The following is an 18596-nucleotide window of genomic DNA, read 5'->3' as shown; positions in this document are numbered from 1 at the left end:
CCTCTTCCTCTCCCCCTCCCTCTCCCCCTCCCTCTCTCCCTCCCTCACCCCTCGCTCCCCCTCTCCCCCTCTGCATCTAACTCTGCCTTTCAAATAAAATAAATAAATCTTTTTTAAAAATTAGTATAAAGAGAACACATTCCATGTAGTTCATAGATAGAATTCTAGGAATATATCCCTCCTTCTGTCCCTCCTCCTTTTTTCTTTTAATTTTTCTGAAAAAAATTTTTAAAGATTTTTTAACTTGAAAGAGTTAACAGTGAGAGAGGGAGAGACGAGCCGTCTTCCTTCAGCTGTTTCGCTTCTCAGATGGCCACAGTGGCTGGGACTTGGCCAGGCCAAATCCAGGAGCTTCATCTGGGTCTCCCATGTGGGTGCAGGGGCCGTCTTCTGTGCTTTCCCAGGCCAGAGCAGGGAGCTGGCCTGGAAGTGGAGCAGCTGGGACACAGGCCGGCACCCATAGGGGATGCTGGCATTGCAGGCGGTGGCTTTCCCTGCTACACTGTGTTGCTGGCCCCATGGCAACATTTTTAACTTGCTTTATGATCACAGGCTCAATCCTCCACTAATGAGAGAGTTCACGAGAAAAGTAGGAAGAAGGGTCTGCAGGAGTATAGACGAGGGCTATAAATAATAATTAAAGTTTTTGTGCTCCATATTTAGCTGTATTTCAGTACTCCTTTCTTGAGTCTTGGCTCCTTGATCAGTCACCCTTTCTGTATGTTTTTCAGTAAGCCCCATGAGAGAGTGGACAAAACATTGGTAGTTATATGTATAAAGAGTCTCAACTTCATGTGGTACTAATAAAATTCTCTTCACCGATTTTTTTCTTTATGCCAAGTTTTACTATTTTGTATTACTTAATAGTTATAGAAATAATTTCCATGGATTTATAGTATGATTAGTTTTTTACAGCAGCTTGTTTTTCTGATTATCTAGATTGGCATGTGAATTGCATTTGCAATTTTTTGGGACACTCTAAGCGGTAGGAGAGTGTGGCTTGAGTTCATCAAACACAGGGCAGAAGAATCCAGGATTTAAAATCAGCCTAAGGGCCAGCATTGTACACACTGGGTTAAAGCTGTCACTTGGCGACTGCAGCATCCCGTATCCCAAAGCTGACTTCTAGCTGCTTTACTTTCGGTTCAGCTCCCTGTCAGATGAAGTGCTTGGGCCCCTGCCACCCTTGTGGGAAACTGGGATGTAGTTCCTGACTTCCGGCTCTTGCCTGGGGCAACAGCTGTTGTGGCCATTTGGGAGTGAACCAGCAGATCGAAGATCTTTGTTTCTGTCCCTCTGTCACTCAAATAATAAAATCTTCTTTAAAAAATTGGACTTTTCTAAGCGGGCGCCTTGGCTCAACAGGCTAATCCTCCGCCTTGCGGCGCCAGCACACCGGGTTCTAGTCCCGGTCGGGGCTCCAGATTCTGTCCCGGTTGCCCCTCTTCCAGGCCAGCTCTCTGCTATGGCCCAGGAAGGCAGTGGAGGATGGCCCAAGTGCTTGGGCCCTGCACCCCATGGGAGACCAGGAGAAGCACCTGGCTCCTGCCTTCGGATCAGCGCAGTGTGCCGGCCGCAGCGCGTCGGGCCGCAGCAGCCATTGGAGAGTGAACCAACGGCAAAGGAAGACCTTTCTCTGTCTCTCTCTCACTGTCCACTCTGTCTCTCTCTCACTGTCCACTCTGCCTGTCCAAAAAAAAAAAATTGGACTTTTCTATGCATAAACCTGTGCACAAATGGTTATAGTATTGTTTATTCATTGTAGCCAAAGGTGGAAACAGGTGTCCATCAGCTCATGTCTGACAGCTGGTAGTAGATAAGCAAAATTAGGTATGTTCATGCAATGGAAAAATATGGCAATAAAATAAAGATTGAAGTACTGCTCCATGCTGAATAAAAAACCAGCAGTCTGTGTGCAGTGTCTGGGACAGACAGATCTTCAAAGTGGATGAGTGGTTGCAAGGAGTTGGAGGTTGAGATGGGAGACTAAACTGGCTGCTGATGGGTTTGTGTTTCTTTGTAAGATGATGAAAATGTGCTAAAATTGGTAGTGGTAGTGGTTGCATATATATACTAAAAACAGTGAATATATATACTAAATATATATACTAAAATATACTAAATATACTAAATGTATTTATTATATATAATATACTAAATATATATTAGAATATACTAAAAATATACTAAAAACAGTGAATCATATACTCTAGAAGGGTGCATTTTATGCTATGTAAATTATATTCCAAAAGAGCTGTTATAAAAGTTAGTGTCAGATAAAGATACATACATAATAAAATATTAGTGTAAGAATAGTAGATGAAAATTAATTAGGGTAAACTGTGGAGTCTTCTGTAATAGTGTAAGAAGGGCAAAGAGCAATTGCATTTGCTTTTAGCAGATTAATAACTGCTATATTATGTGTGTAAGGTCACTTAGAGTGATGTTCTTTATATAGATTGTTTCTGATACTCACTTTCTTCAAATAGGTCAGTCTTACGAAATCCGGATGCTGGATAACCGGAAAATGGGTGATATGCCTGAGATTAGTGGAAAATTGGTAAAGGTAAGGATAATCCATTTAATTTAATTTTTAAAAGATTTATTTAATTATTTGAAATCAAGAGTTACAGAGAGAGAAGACAGAGAGATCTTCATCCACTGGTTCACTCCTCAGATGGCTACAATGGCCAGGGGTGGGCCAGGCTGAAACCAGGAGTCAGGAACTCCTTCCAGGTCTCCCATGTGGTGGCAGGGGCCAAAGCACTTGAACCATCTTCCACTGCTCTCCCAGGTACGTTGGCAAGGAGCTGGATTGGAAATGGAGCAGCTGGGACTCGAACCAGTGCCTGTGAGGGATGCCAGCATCACAGGCTTTACCTGACATGCCGCAGTGCCAGCCCCAGGATAATCCACTTTAACTCCCAGTGGATATTGCAGTACTTGAATATAGTAGTGCTTTTGCTGTAAAAGTTTTTATTTGAAAATTTTTTCAAGAAGTAATGATGACATTAAAACTTTTGACTTTTTAAGCTATGTTTTGTTGGCTCATCTGTAAAATGAGAATTATAGCAGTTGTCAGATGAAGTGAGTACGAAAGACCCTTGGAATCCATGGAGCAATAGAAAAGTTAGTTGCAGTCATGGGGGTAAAAACTCACTTCCACAGCAAAAGCTTTAGACTTTTTTTTTTTTTTTGACAGGCAGAGTTAGACGGTGAGAGAGAGAGAGACAGAGAGAAAGGTCTTCCTTCTGTTGATTCACCCCCCCCAAATGGCTACTGCGCCCAGCGCTGTGCCAATCCAAAGCCAGGAGCCAGGTGTCTCCTATGCGGGTGCAGGTCCCAAAGGACCTAGGCCATCCTCCGCTGCCCTCCCAGGCCACAGCAGAGAGCTGGCCTGGAAGAGGAGCAACCGGGACAGAATCCGGCGCCCTGACCAGGACTAGAACCCGGTGTGCCGGTGCCGCAGGCGGAGGATTAGCCTAGTAAGCCACAGCGCGGGCTGACTTTTTTTTTTTTTTTTTTTTTTTTAAGATGTTTTATTTATTTGAAAGGCAGGGTGACATAGATCTTCCATCTACTGATTCATTCCTCAAATGGCTGCAATGGGTAGGGCTGGGCCAGGCTGGAGCCAGGAGCTTCATCCAGGTCTTCCACATGGGTGGCCCAAGCCCAAGTCAGCATCTCAGGTGGCGGCTAAACTCTGATACTACACAGTCCCCCTATAACTCTTTCTTTGAAAGACAGTATGTGGGAGAATGTAAATGTTAATATTAAACCTAAAAAATGCTCTTACTTCACCTGCTAAAATTTCATTAAAATTTGAAATGTCTGTACATCCTTCTGACATAGGTGAGTGAAGTCAGTCAGTCATCCTGGTTGTAGGAGATGTAGTCATTGTCCAGTCTACCTGTTCCTTTAGGAAGTATCTCCAGAACCATCCCTGTCCTCTTCTGGGTCATGCATGGTGGAGCCTTCTACCTGTCTTTGCACCATGGGTTGTTTCAAATTCCACAGCATTCCAGGGGAAAGCAGAAGGTCACGAGGCCAAGTGTTGGCAAGAAGAGACAAGCAGTCTTGAGTCTCCTGATCACACAGATCAGCTGTGTCAGGGCCCTCAGTACCCTGAGGCCGTCCACTGGACACACCTCACCTTCTGTGGCAGCCTGGCTGGGGGAGTGCAGTCTGCACTTGGCAGTCTGATTTTGTGTGTCTGGGAAAGCCCATCGCCCAGCACCTGCAAGCCTGAGAAGAGCAAGCCTTTGGGATATTTCGGTTCTCCTTTTCATTCCTTGGAGGCAGGAGGGGCCCAATTCTCTATGGTGAGGGGAAAGATAGGGGACCTGTTCCCACTGCAGCTTGTTTTGGCAGCTTGTAGTGTGCACCTGGGTCTCCTGACATACTTGGATCAGGAGAAGGTTATTTGCCCATTTCCCTGGTTACTGTCTTTGCAAAGACTTTGGGTCTGTCTTACCTTTGCCCAATCAGTGGGGTTGTCATTCCCATAGAGAGTGAGTCAGGTTTTTTTTCCCCTCTTCTTATTGGCATTCCAGCCGGTTTGAAAAAGTCATCAGCGTTGTTCACAGTGAGCAAAGCCCACTTGGCTTGGCTGTATTCTGTCAGACTGATGACAGATACTCAGAGTTCTCAGGCTGCGGGGTCTAGGAGGTTTAGAAATGTTGGGGATTCTCTGCACCTCTGGTCCCAGCTGGCTTATTGCCCTCAGTTGTACTACACCTGGTTAAAATTCAACTAAATAATACATTTTTCAAAATATTTATTTATTTATTTGAAAGTCAGAGTTACACAGAGAGAGAAGGAGAAGCAGAGAGAGAGAGATCGTCCATCTGCTAGTTCACTCCCAAGTAGGCTACAAATGTCCGGAGCTGCGCTAATTGGAAGCCAGGAGCTTCTTCCAGGTCTCCCACATGGGTACAGGGGCCCAAGGACATGGGCCATCTTCCACTGCTTTCCCAGGCCATAGCAGAGAGCTGGATTGGAAGTGGAGCAGCCGGGACTTGAACCGGCACCCATATGGGATGCTGGCACTGCAGTCGGCAGCTTTACCAGCTATTCCACAGGGCCGGCCCCCTAAATAATATTTTTTTTAAAAAGGAGATCTGTCTGTCTTCTGTCACTGTGAAAGTTGGATTTGTTGACTGTAAGATGCTTTTTTTTAAGTATCTGTGAAAGGGTTGAAAAGTGATTTAATTATGTTTTTAAGATGTTTATTTATTTGAAAGAGTTAGAGGCAGAGGCAGAGAGACGGAGAACTTCCACCTGCTGGTTCACTCCCCAAAGGCTGCAACAGCTGGAGCTGGGCAGTCCAAAGCCAGGAGCCAGCAGCTTCTTCTGGGTCTCCCATGTGGGTTCAGGGCCTCAAGCTCTTGAGCTATCTTCCACTGCTTTCCCAGGTGCATCAGCAGGGAGGTGGATCGGAAGTGGAGCAGCCAGGACTCAAACCTGCGCCCATATGGGATATCAGCACGCAGGCGGTGGCTTTACTTGTTAAGCCACAGCACCGGCCCCAGTTGAAGATTGTACAGTAAAATTGAATTGGGGCTGATGGGCAACGAAAAATGTTGGGATGTTTTTTTAATCTCTTATTATGTGAATATTTGAATAGAAAAGGCACAGAGAATGATATGATGAAGCCACGTCTGTTTCTGTCTTGGATTCCTGCAGTCAGTTCTGCCTGTTTGTCAGTCAACAGTTATCAACAATCTGCCAGTCTTGCTTCATTTTTTTTCCCCCTTTTGCCTCTTTTTTTCCTTTTTATAAGGATATGCTTTCTAGGAGAGCTCCCTAAATAGATGGTAAAAATCTAGAAATAACTAGTTGGATAGGTGATATTTAATGCTTAAAATACTTTGGCAAGCTAATTACAATACATGTCAGATTCATTTGGAATGTAATTATTGCATGACTGCTTTAACTTCAACTTCTTGAATTTACTTCCAAAGTAAAACATGTAAAAACATTGGATATAAAATTAAAAGAAGAAATTAAGGCAAAAATGACAGTTTCTCATGAAATAAGGGACTACTGACAGTAGAGAAACTATCCAGCCATAAATGCACAGTGAATGTTTTGTGACATTATGTTAATGTGATCTACCTCAGTGGCTTACTTACTTACAGGGGAACTTCAAAACTTAAACATGTTTGTTTTGGTTCAACACAATTTTGAAATCCATATGTAGTTTTTCACAATACTCGTTTCCCATAAACTTTTTGAAAGCCCGCTTGTGCATGGAGTTCAGGTTTTCCCCCTCAAAATAAACTTTAAAAGATTATTTAAGAGACAGGGAGATGGAGACAGACAGGGCTCACCTCTCCTGGTTAACTCTCCAAATGCCCACAATAGCTGGAGCTGGCCCAGGGCTGAAGCCAGGCGCTAGAAACTCAATCCATGTCTCCCGTGTGCATGGCGGGGACCCTAACACTTGAGCCATCAGTGCTGCCTCCCAGAGTGCTTTTTAGCAGGAAGCTGGAGACTGGAGCTAGAGTTGGCAGTTCACTGTTAGGTACTCCGATCTGGGACAGGGACATCTTAACCTGTGTCTTAACTGCTAGGCTAAATGGCAGCCCCTAATTTTTTTTTTTTTTTTGAAAGAATTACAGAGATGGCGAGACAGAGATCTTCCATCCTTTGGTTCACTCCCTAAATGGCCAAAACAGCGGGGCTGAGCCAGGCCGAAGCCAGGCCGAAGCCAGGAGCTTCATCCATTTCTCCCACATAGGTGCAGGGGCCCAGCACTTGGGCCATCTTCCACAGCTTTCCCAGGCGCAAAAGCAGGGAGCTGAATCAGAAGTAGAGCAACTGGGACTCAAACTGGTACCCATATAGGATGCTGGTATCACAGGCAGTGGCTTTACCCACCATGCCACAGCGCTGGGTCCCAAAATCAATTTTAATTCCATTTTCCACCAACATTTTTTAAAAAGTAATTTATTTATTTGAAAAGCAGAGTTAGAAGGAAAGACAGAAGAGAGAGGGCTTCCATCTTCTGGTTCACTCCCCAGATGGCTTCAATAGCCCAGGGCTGGGCCATGCCAAAGCCAGGAGCCAGGAACTCCTTTTGAGTCTCCCATGTGGTTGTGCTTTCTCTAAGAATTTGTGTTGGAATAAATTTTTTTAAAAGATTTATTTATTTGAAAGGCAGTGTTACAGAGAGGCAGAGGTAGAGAGAGAGATCTTCCATCCACTGGTTCATTCTCCAGATGGCCACAATGGCCAGAGCTGCACCAATCTGGAGCCAGGAACTTCTTCTGGGTCTCCCACATTGTGCAAGAGCCCAAGGACTTGAGCCATCTTCCATTGCTTTCCCAGGCCATAGCAGAGAGCTGGCTGGGAAGTGGAACAGCTGGGACGAACTGGCACCCATATGGGATGCTGGCACTGCAGGTGGCAGGCAGCTTTACCTGCTATGCCACAGTGCCAGCCTCCATGGAATAAAATTTTATTCTCCCTTGCTTTCCTCAAATAATGTCCTTTGTAAGTTAAACGATTGAATTAACTTTGCATTTAGGTTTTATTTTGGGGGAGGGAGTAGGCAGGTTTTTATTTTACTCTCCCTCCTTTCACTCTCTCCTAGTTGGTTGATAGAGTAACTGCCCTTAAAGACATTCAATTAACTGTAAATCTACACAGTTTTACCATTGTGCCTGGGGTTTCCTATCTCTGTTTATACTACTTTTTTATCTTAAAAATTATTTTACGGGACTGGTGTTGTGGTATAGCAGGTTAAGCCACTGCCTGCAGTGCTGGCATCCCTTATGGGCACCAGTTTGAGTCCCAGCTGCTCCACTTCCGATCCAGCTCTCTGCTAATGGCCTGGGAAAGCAACAGAGGATGGCCCAAGTGCTTTGGCCTCTGCACCTGATTGGAAGACCTGGATGAACTCCTGGCCCTGGCCATTATAGCCATTTGGGGAGTAGTGAACCAGTGGTGGAAGATTGATTTCTCTCTCTCTCTCTCTCTCTCTCTCTCTCTCTCTCTCTCTCTGCCTCGCCCTTCCTCTCTCTCTCTAACGCTGCCTTTCAAATAAATAAATAGAATCTTTATAAAAAATTATTCTGCATCTGGTATTTTCTTCATAGAAATGTAAATTTTGCTCATTAGTTTTATAGGAATGTGTCTTAATTTTGAATTACAGTATTAAATTATAGAGTTCCTATCTACAAAACCGTCTTATTTGTGCTCTTTAATGTTGAGTCTTCCTTGTATCATTATCCAGTTACTGAAGAGCAGAATAGTTCAGTTTTGCAGTGTTTAGTGTTCTGCCGTAGGTTAACGGTAAGATGTGAACTGCTTCTGCATTTTCTGTGGAGCCGTTTGAAGTGTTCGCTTCCCTGCTTACTCTGCAGAGCATCATAAGGGTTGTGTTCCATGACAGACGGCTGCAGTACACAGAGCATCAGCAACTTGAAGGGTGGAAGTGGAATCGCCCAGGAGACAGACTGCTTGATCTAGGTACTGGCTGCGGTCAGAAGGCCAGGGAGGGAGGGTGGTGTTCAGTGTGCTTATGAATATGTGGGTGCCACAGGTCTTTAGTCTGTGGAGCCCATTCTGGTGTTGGTGGATCATGTGTGACTTTTTAGTTAAAAAGCTCAACCTGAACCCAGGAACTGTATGATTTCTGAAACCATGTAGCTCTCAGTTGGCACCATCCATCATACTCTTACTAAAACACGAACCACAGTAGGAGAAACTGATGCTCATTAAGTGGTTTGTTGTTGAAGATAAAGTTGCTCGTGGAGAACTCTGAAGGCTAAAGCTCAACGTGGGTATGGTTATTTCCTTAGAACATAATAGCTGCAAGTTCTTTAATTATATAAAGTGGATGTGTTTTTATGTAACTTCTTTTTAAAATACAGATATTCCAATGTCTGTGGGAATAATTGACACAAGGACGAATCCAAGTCAGTTAAATGCGGTTGAATTTCTGTGGGACCCTGCAAAACGCACGTCTGCTTTCATTCAGGTTTGGATTTTTACTTCCTCATGAGAAGCTCACTGACCTTGTCTTTACAAGGCCGTGGTGGGATAGAGTTCTTGAAGCATGCTACCATTTTTTTAAGCATGCTTATTTGTAAACTGGTGGGTATTGTCATTTTTTTTCCCTCCTTTTTAACACACAGTTAGATTGGGTCTAACCCGAGTCTATCATAGACTAACTTAGAAAGACATTCTGTGTTGCATGAAGCATTAGCCGAGAGTTAATTGTATCACTCACTGGTAGTCACAACAATCAGAACGTACATTTTTATGAGCTGTATTTCTTTTGAACAGACTCTTCCATTTAAAAGGATATGACTGAATAAAAGTTTTAATTTAAAAAATTCTTTCTAGCTTCCTTATGTTTTAATTATTTATGTATTTAATTATCTCACTACAACTGCTGGGCTGGGACAGGTTGAATTAGGAGCCAGGAACTCAGTCCAAGTCTTCCACGTGGGTGGCGGGGATCTAAATACTTACGCCATCACCTGCTGCCTCTAGTGCGCTTGAGTAGGAAGCTGATATGGGATGCAGGCATCCCTGTCATGGACATGTTGAGAGCAAATCCCAGACATGGCATCTCATCCATGAGACGAATTTTTTAAAGAACAGACTAAATCATTATTAAATGTTTGTAAAAATCAACTATTTCTTAATACCCAGAATGTTCTAATTTGTGAGTAGGTAATCTTTATGTACAAAAGGAAAACTACTAGTTGCTGACCAGCCTAAGTGTACTGTGGTTTGCATGAGCTATGGAGAATCATTAGTATTATTGCATTTTGGTGATCTATCAGATTACTTGTTAATGATCACCAGAACATTCATGTTAGTTGACTGTTTTCGTCCAGCAGGGTAACTAGTTATATAATAAAAGAGAGAGGTACAAGCCCTGGCCTGAAGGGGGTGTAGTCACATTGCAGAGTTCTGTTTCCATGCAGCAGGTCCTCTGTAGAGGGAGTGTGTAGTGGTCAAAACCAGCAGGGGCCAGGCGTTGCTCTTCACTTTGTCTGGCTCTCTAAGACTGGTGTCTCTGGGGTGGTAGGGGAGGAGGTGGAAGTGGAGGAGGTGAGCATTGCTCACAGAATCCAGAGTGGGTTTTGAACGGATGACTGAAGAATTCAGGTGCATACACCTGAGAGGAGGAGTGGGCTCTCTGGACTGTGGAATTCCCTAGGCAAAGGATCACCAATGGGTGTTTGTGGGAACAGCACCAAGACAACTGGCTGTAGAGCAGGCACAGTGGCAGCAGGGGGCGCCCAGCAGAAGCTCCAGGTGGTGAGGTGAGGTAGATGTCGTACAGGAAGGCACTGCCCTGCTATATCCCTGCAGTACAGGAGTGGCATTGCAGTGGGAGGAGCTTGTTCTCAGAAAGGTGGCTGTGTGAAAGCAGAGGCGTGTACTAAAAGCCGTGAGGGAAATGGGTGAGAGAGAGTGCGGCCGGTGTTTGGGAGTCTACGTTAAAGGATGTTGGATTTAGTGGTGACGGGACAATCCAAGAGGGAGCAGAATTGGAGAGGTGATTAGTGGAAGGGCTGTGAGCCCGTCTCAGCTTCCCTGTTTTGTAGGTACACTGCATCAGCACAGAATTCACTCCACGGAAGCACGGAGGTGAAAAGGGAGTGCCTTTCAGGATCCAGGTGGACACCTTTAAGCAGAACGAGAATGGGGAATACACGGACCATCTACACTCAGCTAGCTGCCAAATCAAAGTGTTCAAGGTAAGAGATGGACTGCGTTCTGTCAGTTAAGGCTGCTCTACTGGTAGAGCTGTCGTGTCCGGATGGGTGAAGTGCTGTCTTCTGTCTTGAAGCCTAAAGGTGCAGACAGGAAACAAAAGACTGACCGGGAGAAGATGGAGAAGAGAACAGCTCATGAGAAAGAAAAGTACCAGCCATCCTATGACACCACAATCCTCACAGAGGTAAAGTAGAGCCGGCGTGGCTTTGCCAGGGAAGCAGAGGTTTGCATCTTAGTGCTGGCTCCTAGGATGAGCTGTCGACCAGGGGCTGGGAAGACTGGGTGGTGGACTGCCGAGACTCCTTGTGAAATGCACGGGGAGAGTGTTTTACTTAAAGTTTGGGATTTTACTAGCTTAGCTTCTTGGGTGGGAGCTTGAATGAAGATGTTGAAATCCCAATCAGGTCTCAAAAGTAGACCTTAAAAACCTTGAAGTTGGCAAGAAATTAAGTTGGGGCCTGGAATGTCCAACTTTTGTCACTGCTGGGGTTTTGCATTTTCTTTAACTTTGAATCCTGTTAGACATTTGTTTAATTGGACTGCAGAAACATGAAACAGGGTATTAGATCTTTCTTTGTATGATGAAAAGACATTGATCCCAATCTTTGGTGTTTGTCCAGATGAGGCTTGAGCCTATAATTGAAGATGCAGTTGAACATGAGCAGAAAAAGTCCAGCAAGCGGACTTTGCCAGCAGACTACGGTGATTCTCTGGCAAAGCGAGGCAGTGTAAGGGACTTCTGCTTCTCTTTTCATTGTGCAAGAAACCTTGTGCAGTGTTAGATATAGGACCGACTTCCACCGAAAAGTAAAGCCAAATTGTTTTTGATGTCCATGTCTTGATTTAATTTGCTTTTGTTTAGACTTCCTGCTTTCTGGTTGTTCCTCACTGAGGAAAATTTCCTAAATCTAACACTTTAAAACACAATAAAAACGATGTTGACCATATTGGGTGGTTTTGGAGGGAAAAAAAGACATTCAGAGATATATGTTCCCTCCCCGTCTCCCTCCCCCCTCCCGCCCTCCCTCCCTTTCTCTCCTTCACACACACGTCTTAAGGAGCACTGTAGCAAATTGAGAATACTGTCTTTTGTCAAACAGTTGTCTTCTTGTGTAATTAAAAAAGGGTTTGCTTTCTTACGTGTAGACCTGATAAGAAAATTTTGTGGCTACTTAGAGAAACGATGGCAGCAAGCTTGACATTCACATGTGCAGTACTTGGTCACACTTCCCTGCGTGTGTAGCGTAGGAGTGTGTGTCTGTCTGTGCTTTTAAAAGCCTATTTGGCAGCACTGGCTTCAGAAAAAGACTCTTTGACCGCATTAGTGTTTCTTCTTGGCACCTGCGATGTGACTTGACTTACCGCTTCAAAAGTAGTGCCCCTGCTACACTCAGACCTGGTTCCACACCGGCATGCGGTCAGAATTGAGTATGAGTTTTGCCAGGTTCAGTACAGCAAGTCTGTATTTTATGGCATGGTTCTTCATCTATCCATCCACAAAGGATTCTTGTCATGCAAACTTAAATGACCATTGTATTTGCAGGAAATAAAGACACAGCATTAATACACATTTTAAAATTATCACCAAAAGTGTTCATGATTGCTCTCTTCATCATTGTAGTGCTTGCACTACGAAAGGGCAAAATGGATTTTTCACTCTTAGACCTGTAGAATCTAAAAATCACTGACAGTCACCGACAGGCACTTCATAAGAACCTCATTTCTGTATTAAAGTGTGCAGTGACCATGTTGAACTGTTTCTTTATGTAATGAAACTGAAGATGTTCTCATGCTGTTGCCACAGGGAACATACACTGCATTTTCTGTAGCTGAGCTGCATTTATTTATGTCAGAGGTTGTTGGAATCACTGGACGCTCCTTCCCCCAACTCCCACCCTTCCAGCTTTGTGTTTTCATTCTCTACTAACTTCCCAGTCCAAGACTCACAAGTGGTTCTTAATAAACTACTTTTTCGGGGTAGGGGTGGGGGATCTGGGAAACTCGGATGACTTTTCTCTTTCTCATATAAATTAACTAATATAAAGAAATGGGTTTTAGGAATTCATAATAAAGGAAATCCTAGTATAGGCCAGAACTAATCTAAAGAGGGGGAAGTTTTTGATAAACTCTTAATAATCCTTAAGTCTAAAGTATGCAAAACGTCAGCAGTCCACTGGCCTGGGATTTCACATCTTCCTCGCGTGTGGCTTGCCACCCTGGCTGCATTTGGTTTTGTTAAGGTGTTTCTATGGGTGGTGGACTCACCTTGCCTTTAAAAAGCAGGTGCAGATTAATTCATTAGAAAAAGAAGTCTGCAGCATTTCATCTATTTCTTCAAATGCCTGCAAAGGAAGGCCAACATTTCATAGTTTTCAGACGATTAAATTTGGTTTTCAGTAAAAAGTTATATCCAGATTTACTGGTAAAGTCTAAAACATGCTGTGTGAAATTGTCCCACACTGAAAACTCACTGCGGTTCCCAGGAGATGCTGCCCCACAGAACCACTAGTGTGGCTATTGGTCTTTGATGGGCTCCCATTAAGGCTGCCGGTTTTTACAGCCTGCAGTGAGTCGCCATATTAATCTAGCTGGGGCGGTGCCGTGTTCAGTGTGTTGAAATGTGATGGTGTTCAAGTCCAGGCCAGGAATTGGTAGAACGATTATGAACAGACTACCTAAAGCAACATAGGCAGTGCACCATTGCTTACTTTTAACAGCACTACCTCTACTGCTAAAAAAAATCTAAATGTGTAAAAATGAAATCTGTTTGATGTCTCTGCCATTCTAACCTGGAGCTTTTTGAAGCTTTATTTCCTCAAACAGGTGGCAGTAATCACCAAAGAAAATTTGGAGAGACTTTACTTTTTTATGTTAAAAGGTTCACATTATTTAGATATCCGTACTAATCTGTGTTGTAATATTTTGTGTCTGGGGAGAATGCTGTAATGCGGAAATCTTCCAGGTAGTTGAGGTGGCAGTGTGTCTGTGACACTTGAGTTACTAGATTTGTTAGTCATTTTACAAGGTCTTGCATTCCTCAAAATGTGTAAGCTGAGAAGGTGATACTTCGTAAGAAAAATGGTGGCTCTACCTAGTTTTAATAGATTTGGCATTGTTGTGGAAAATGTCATCTATAGGGAAATTAATATGCCATGTACCAAATTCATGAAAGCTGTCCAATTACATTAGATTTCTTTTTGAAATTCAACTAGTAATTGAACAATGTCTAGGTCATGTTCTCCAATTTTGAGAAGGTAAATAATTGGGTGGTTCTAAAAAGCATTAAGTTTCTGGGATTTCTTTTTTTTTCTTTTTCTTTCTTTTTTTTTTTTTTTGTGAAAGATACAGAAACAGATCTACCAGTCCACTCCCCAAATAACAGCCGGGACTGGGTCAGGCTAAAGCCAAGAGCCAGGAACTCAATCTAGGTCTCCCAGGGGGGTAGCAGATTCTCATGTACTTGAGCCCTCACCTGCTGCCTCCCAGGATGTGCACGTAGGGAGCTGGAATTGGAGACACAGCTGATGCTTGAATCCAGGCACTGCGACATGGGATGCCCTTGTCCCAGGTGGTGTCCTAACTCTCCAAACTTATGCCCTGATTGCTGTGCCTTTGATGGCAGTCAGACAGGGGTTTAGAGCTCCTGTAACCATTGGCAATATATATATATATATATATAATTTTTTTTTTTAAGATTTATTTTTATTTATTTGAAAGAGTTATAGAGAGAGGTAGAGACAGAGAGGTCTTCCATCCACTGGTTCACTCCCCAAATGGCTACAATGGCTGGAGCTGAGCTGATCTGAAGCCAGGAGCTAGGTTCCTCCTCCTGGTCTCCCATGCGGGTGCAGGGCCCAAGCACTTGGGCCATCCTCCACTGCCTTCCTGGGCCACAGTAGAGAGCTGGCCTGGAAGAGGAGCAGCTAGGACTTGAACCGGCTCCTATTGGCAGTATTTTGATTCTGCCCTCAGAATGCCACATTTTCTTAGTTCCTCACGCTCTACAGGTCTTCACACTTGCCTCCTCCAGAATTCTGAAAAGGGCTAGACTCCCTTACACATTCCGAGGTTGGCATGTGAGAGTTTTCACCATAACTGAGTACTGCAGAGGAGGCAGTTTTCTGCATGGTGAATATGCGTATTTACAATGTACGGTAACATTACCACCGTATTCTGAAACGCACCCCATGGAATCTAAATACCATAACTTAACCATTGACACTTAACCATCGTTCCTCTAAGGAGCTCATGGTTTTAGTTAAATCCGGAGATTTATTCCTTTGAAAGGCAGAGCAGTAGGGAGAGAGAGGTCTGTTGGTTCACTTGCCACATGGCCGCAGGAGCCTGGGCTGGGCCAGGCCAAAGCCCGGAGCGCAGAACTCCATCCAGGCGCAGGGACCCAAGTCCGTGGGCCATTATCTGCTGCCTTCTCAGTCCCATTAGCAGGAGCTGTTTCAGAAGCAGAGCAGCTGCAGCTAGAACCAGCGCTCCAGTATGGGATTTCAGCATTGCAAGTGGCGGCTTAACTCACGGTGCCGTGCTAGCCCCAAAGTAAAATTTCAGAACTTTCCTGTGAACCTGTGTCCGTAACTCAGTCAAGAAATTTAGCAGTACTGTTTTTTTTTTTTTTTTTTGACAGGCAGAGTGGACAGTGAGAGAGAGAGACAGAGAGAAAGGTCTTCCTTTTGCCGTTGGTTCACCCTCCAATGGCTGCCGCGGCTGGCGCGCTGTGGCCGGCGCACCGCGCTAATCCGATGGTAGGAGCCAGGTGCCTATCCTGGTCTCCCATGGGGTGCAGGGCCCAAGGACCTGGGCCATCCTCCACTGCCTTCCCTGGCCATAGCAGAGAGCTGACCTGGAAGAGGGGCAACCAGGACAGAATTCGGCGCCCCGACCGGGACTAGAACCTGGTGTGCCGGCGCCGCAAGGCGGAGGATTAGCCTAGTGAGCCGCGGCACCGGCTAACAGTACTGTTACTACTGACTTATGAAAGCAACAGATCACACAAATTTGATGAACAGTTATTTAATAGATGATGATGGGCTAGGATATAGTTTCATAAGTGGATATGAGATAGAGAGACTTTGATTTACATATTTTTCTGTCAGCAGTGCCATTCAGATCTTGGACTCTTCGTGTTGTCTGTGAGCAGTCCCAGTGATGGGCCTTTGTGTACAGCCTGATGATTCATGCACCAGCTGTCAGTCAGTCTTCCTGAGTTACTCCGAAAGCCAAGGATCGAAAACCATCTCCTGGCTGGCGCCGTGGCTTAACAGGCTAATCCTCCACCTTGCGGCGCCGGCACACCGGTTCTAGTCCTGGTTGGGGCGCCGGATTCTATCCCGGTTGCCCCTCTTCCAGGCCAGCTCTCTGCTGTGGCCCGGGAAGGCAGTGGAGGATGGCCCAAGTGCTTGGGCCCTGCACCCGCATGGGAGACCAGGAGAAGCACCTGGCTCCTGGCTTCGGATCAGCGAGATGCGCTGGCCGCAGCAGCCATTGGAGGGTGAACCAACGGCAAAAAGGAAGACATTTCTCTCTGTCTCTCTCTCTCACTATCCATTCTGCCTGTCAAAAAATAAATTAAAAAAAAAAAAAAAAAAAAAAAGAAAACCATCTCCTTAGAGAGACGCTCTTTGGCCATTAAGAGCAGGCCCTGTCTGGGTCTCCGTCTGGGGTCTCTTGCTTGACTTTGGGAGGGTGTGATGCTTTCTCCTGGGAAGGAAGGGACCTTTGAAACTGCAAGCTCAGCAGATTGGTTTTAGAAAGAAAAGCTGCGGAGTGAGGTGGCTTTCCCATGCCTCAGGACTGAAGACTTCTGTTTGAGAGAGACTGTCCTCATAGCTTGGTCATCATGCTTTTGACTTTGGCTTTAACAACCCTCCTAACCGCTAATAGTGTGTGTGTCTGTATCTCTGCTTCCTCTGGTGAGAGTGTTGCATAGGGCTGACAGTATTTAAGTTCACCACATCCCTCCCACGTACATAATGTCATAGATGGTCAGACAGGAAGGGCGGTAGCATCTGCACATCTATGTCCTTGACTGCTGGGTTTCTCAGGTCTCCCTTGGGCTTTGCTAATCTTAAGAGGTATCAAGGAAGCAGATGGGTGATGAGTGTAAGGGGCACTGAGTGGGGCGCAGCTGCTGTCCACGGCAGCTGGAGGGGTCAGCTGCTGCTTACAAACCCTTTCCAGTCTCTGCTGTGCGTAGACCTTGACAGCTGTCCAGTGGGGAACTGATGAGTGGACACTGGGAAGGGAGAAGTGAGCGTTCTTGAGGGGAAACTGCACTTAACTACATCTGTATTTAAAATGCCCTTACAAATTTTTGCTGCTGTCATCACTTCAGGTCTTCTCTAAGATTAATCAGTGTCTAGACGCACACAGCAGGTAACATTTTTATTTGATGCACAGAAGTGAATTTGACATGGGTCTGTGAGGGGGCTTGGCAAACATCAGGTGTCTCATGTTTTACACTCTTGCCTTTGGCCAGACTAGAGAATTACAAAAGTACTTGCTGCACATATTGTAAAAGTATATTATTAATGTGTTTCTGTTTCTGTCCGTAGTGTTCTCCGTGGCCTGACACTCCCACAGCCTATGTGAATAACAGCCCTTCCCCGGCACCCGCGTTCACCTCCTCACAGCCGAGCACATGCAGTGTCCCAGACAGGTACTGGCTTGTGTGCATGGTGACGGTGTCTCAGGACACTCGCCGTCTTCTCTCCACTCAGCGGCCTTTGTGCCCCTGGCCCCTGGTGCCCCCACGTGCTCACCTACGGTGATGCTGTAGGAAAGGGGGTGATGTTAGGACAGAGCCGACACATAAGCCTGTCGGTCACAGACGGCACTAACGGCTTCACAGAGAAGGAGAGGAGGGCAGAGTGACTAGTGGAGGTGAGGGCGTGACTTGGATGTGTAAGAAGGCATTCCTCACTGAGGGTGTTTGTCCCTAGTGCTCGCAAGATGAAACTGTTTTATGCTCCTTTTTACTCTCAACAGACATACCTTTTTTTATTCTTTAATTCTTTAAAACTAAAGAAAGTTTCTTCGTTTCTAAAGATTCCCTGTGGTTTCAGAAGTGGGAATGAGGACTCTCCACTCGGTTATCTGGGAGAAACCGGGGAGCTGGGCTGGGAGCAGGTGCCTGTGCCCCGGGGCTTTCCCTCGGGGCCGTGATGAGCTGGTGCAGATCCCTTCAGACTGAGCTCCCTGCTTTGGGGAAGTTTCTTGTTGGTGAGGAAAATTACGAAAGCTGAGACCACAAAGGAAAGAGAGTTTTGTTTTTTTTTTCAACCAGCGCCCACCCCCAGCTCTGCTCATGTTGACAAGGTCTGAAGAGCTGGACAGCCTGAGGAGGCAGCTTGTTCCATGTGGGTGGTGGTGCTCTAAGTAGAAGAGACAAGGAGAGACCAGAGCGCGGGCCTTTGACCACAGAAGAGGCCTTCTCGTTTCCTGGCCAGCTTAGAGAGTGAGCACAGCTTCGGGGGTGCACTTGGGGACCCCGCAGATCCACTGCACAGGACCAGGTTCTCCTGAGGGCTGGTCAGCTCAGAACCTGAGGTTCAGGTGCCCGGGCCAGCAGGGCGGCCCCAGCCCGTGGGGTGGCTTCTCGTCCATCTTACTGAACTCACAGGGTCATGATGCAGGCAGCGTGCTTTTGTTTCTTCATCTTGCGCTTCATTTTTGCGTGTGGATTTGTTAAGGGGTATCATCTTACATTTTTACTGAGGACCATTAGTACTGTTTATTGAAGCCCATTATTTTCCTGAGATAGATTTTTTTGACCATTACTTTCAGTTGTTTATAGTACTAGATTTTTATTTTCTCCTAACTAAAATGCATGAGTCTCCCTT

At 45.3% G+C, this 18596-nt stretch overlaps 1 protein-coding gene across 3 annotated transcripts in view; it reads left to right on the top strand.

Annotated features, from left to right (window-relative positions):
• UBP1 (upstream binding protein 1) overlaps window positions 1-18596 on the top strand; it is a 56661-nt gene that overhangs the window by 27501 nt on the left and 10564 nt on the right. For 2 of the 3 annotated variants that reach the window (XR_009868447.1, XM_062215877.1), the window contains exons 3-9: window positions 2490-2566; window positions 8370-8475; window positions 8880-8986; window positions 10572-10724; window positions 10817-10927; window positions 11364-11471; window positions 17310-17413. Coding sequence is in view for 2 of the 3 variants with exons in the window: in XM_062215877.1 (XP_062071861.1) it covers window positions 2490-2566; window positions 8370-8475; window positions 8880-8986; window positions 10572-10724; window positions 10817-10927; window positions 11364-11471; window positions 17310-17413 (766 nt within the window). In the remaining variant the exon portion in view is untranslated. The remainder of the gene's footprint in view (window positions 1-2489; window positions 2567-8369; window positions 8476-8879; window positions 8987-10571; window positions 10725-10816; window positions 10928-11363; window positions 11472-17309; window positions 17414-18596) is intronic. The other variant, XM_062215885.1, reaches the window with a different exon arrangement.

The sequence above is a fragment of the Lepus europaeus genome, chromosome 2 (assembly GCF_033115175.1).
Source record: "Lepus europaeus isolate LE1 chromosome 2, mLepTim1.pri, whole genome shotgun sequence".
Lineage (NCBI taxonomy): Eukaryota > Metazoa > Chordata > Mammalia > Lagomorpha > Leporidae > Lepus > Lepus europaeus.
Note: the sequence above shows the minus strand (reverse complement) of the source record. Positions and strands in the feature narration are given on the sequence as shown.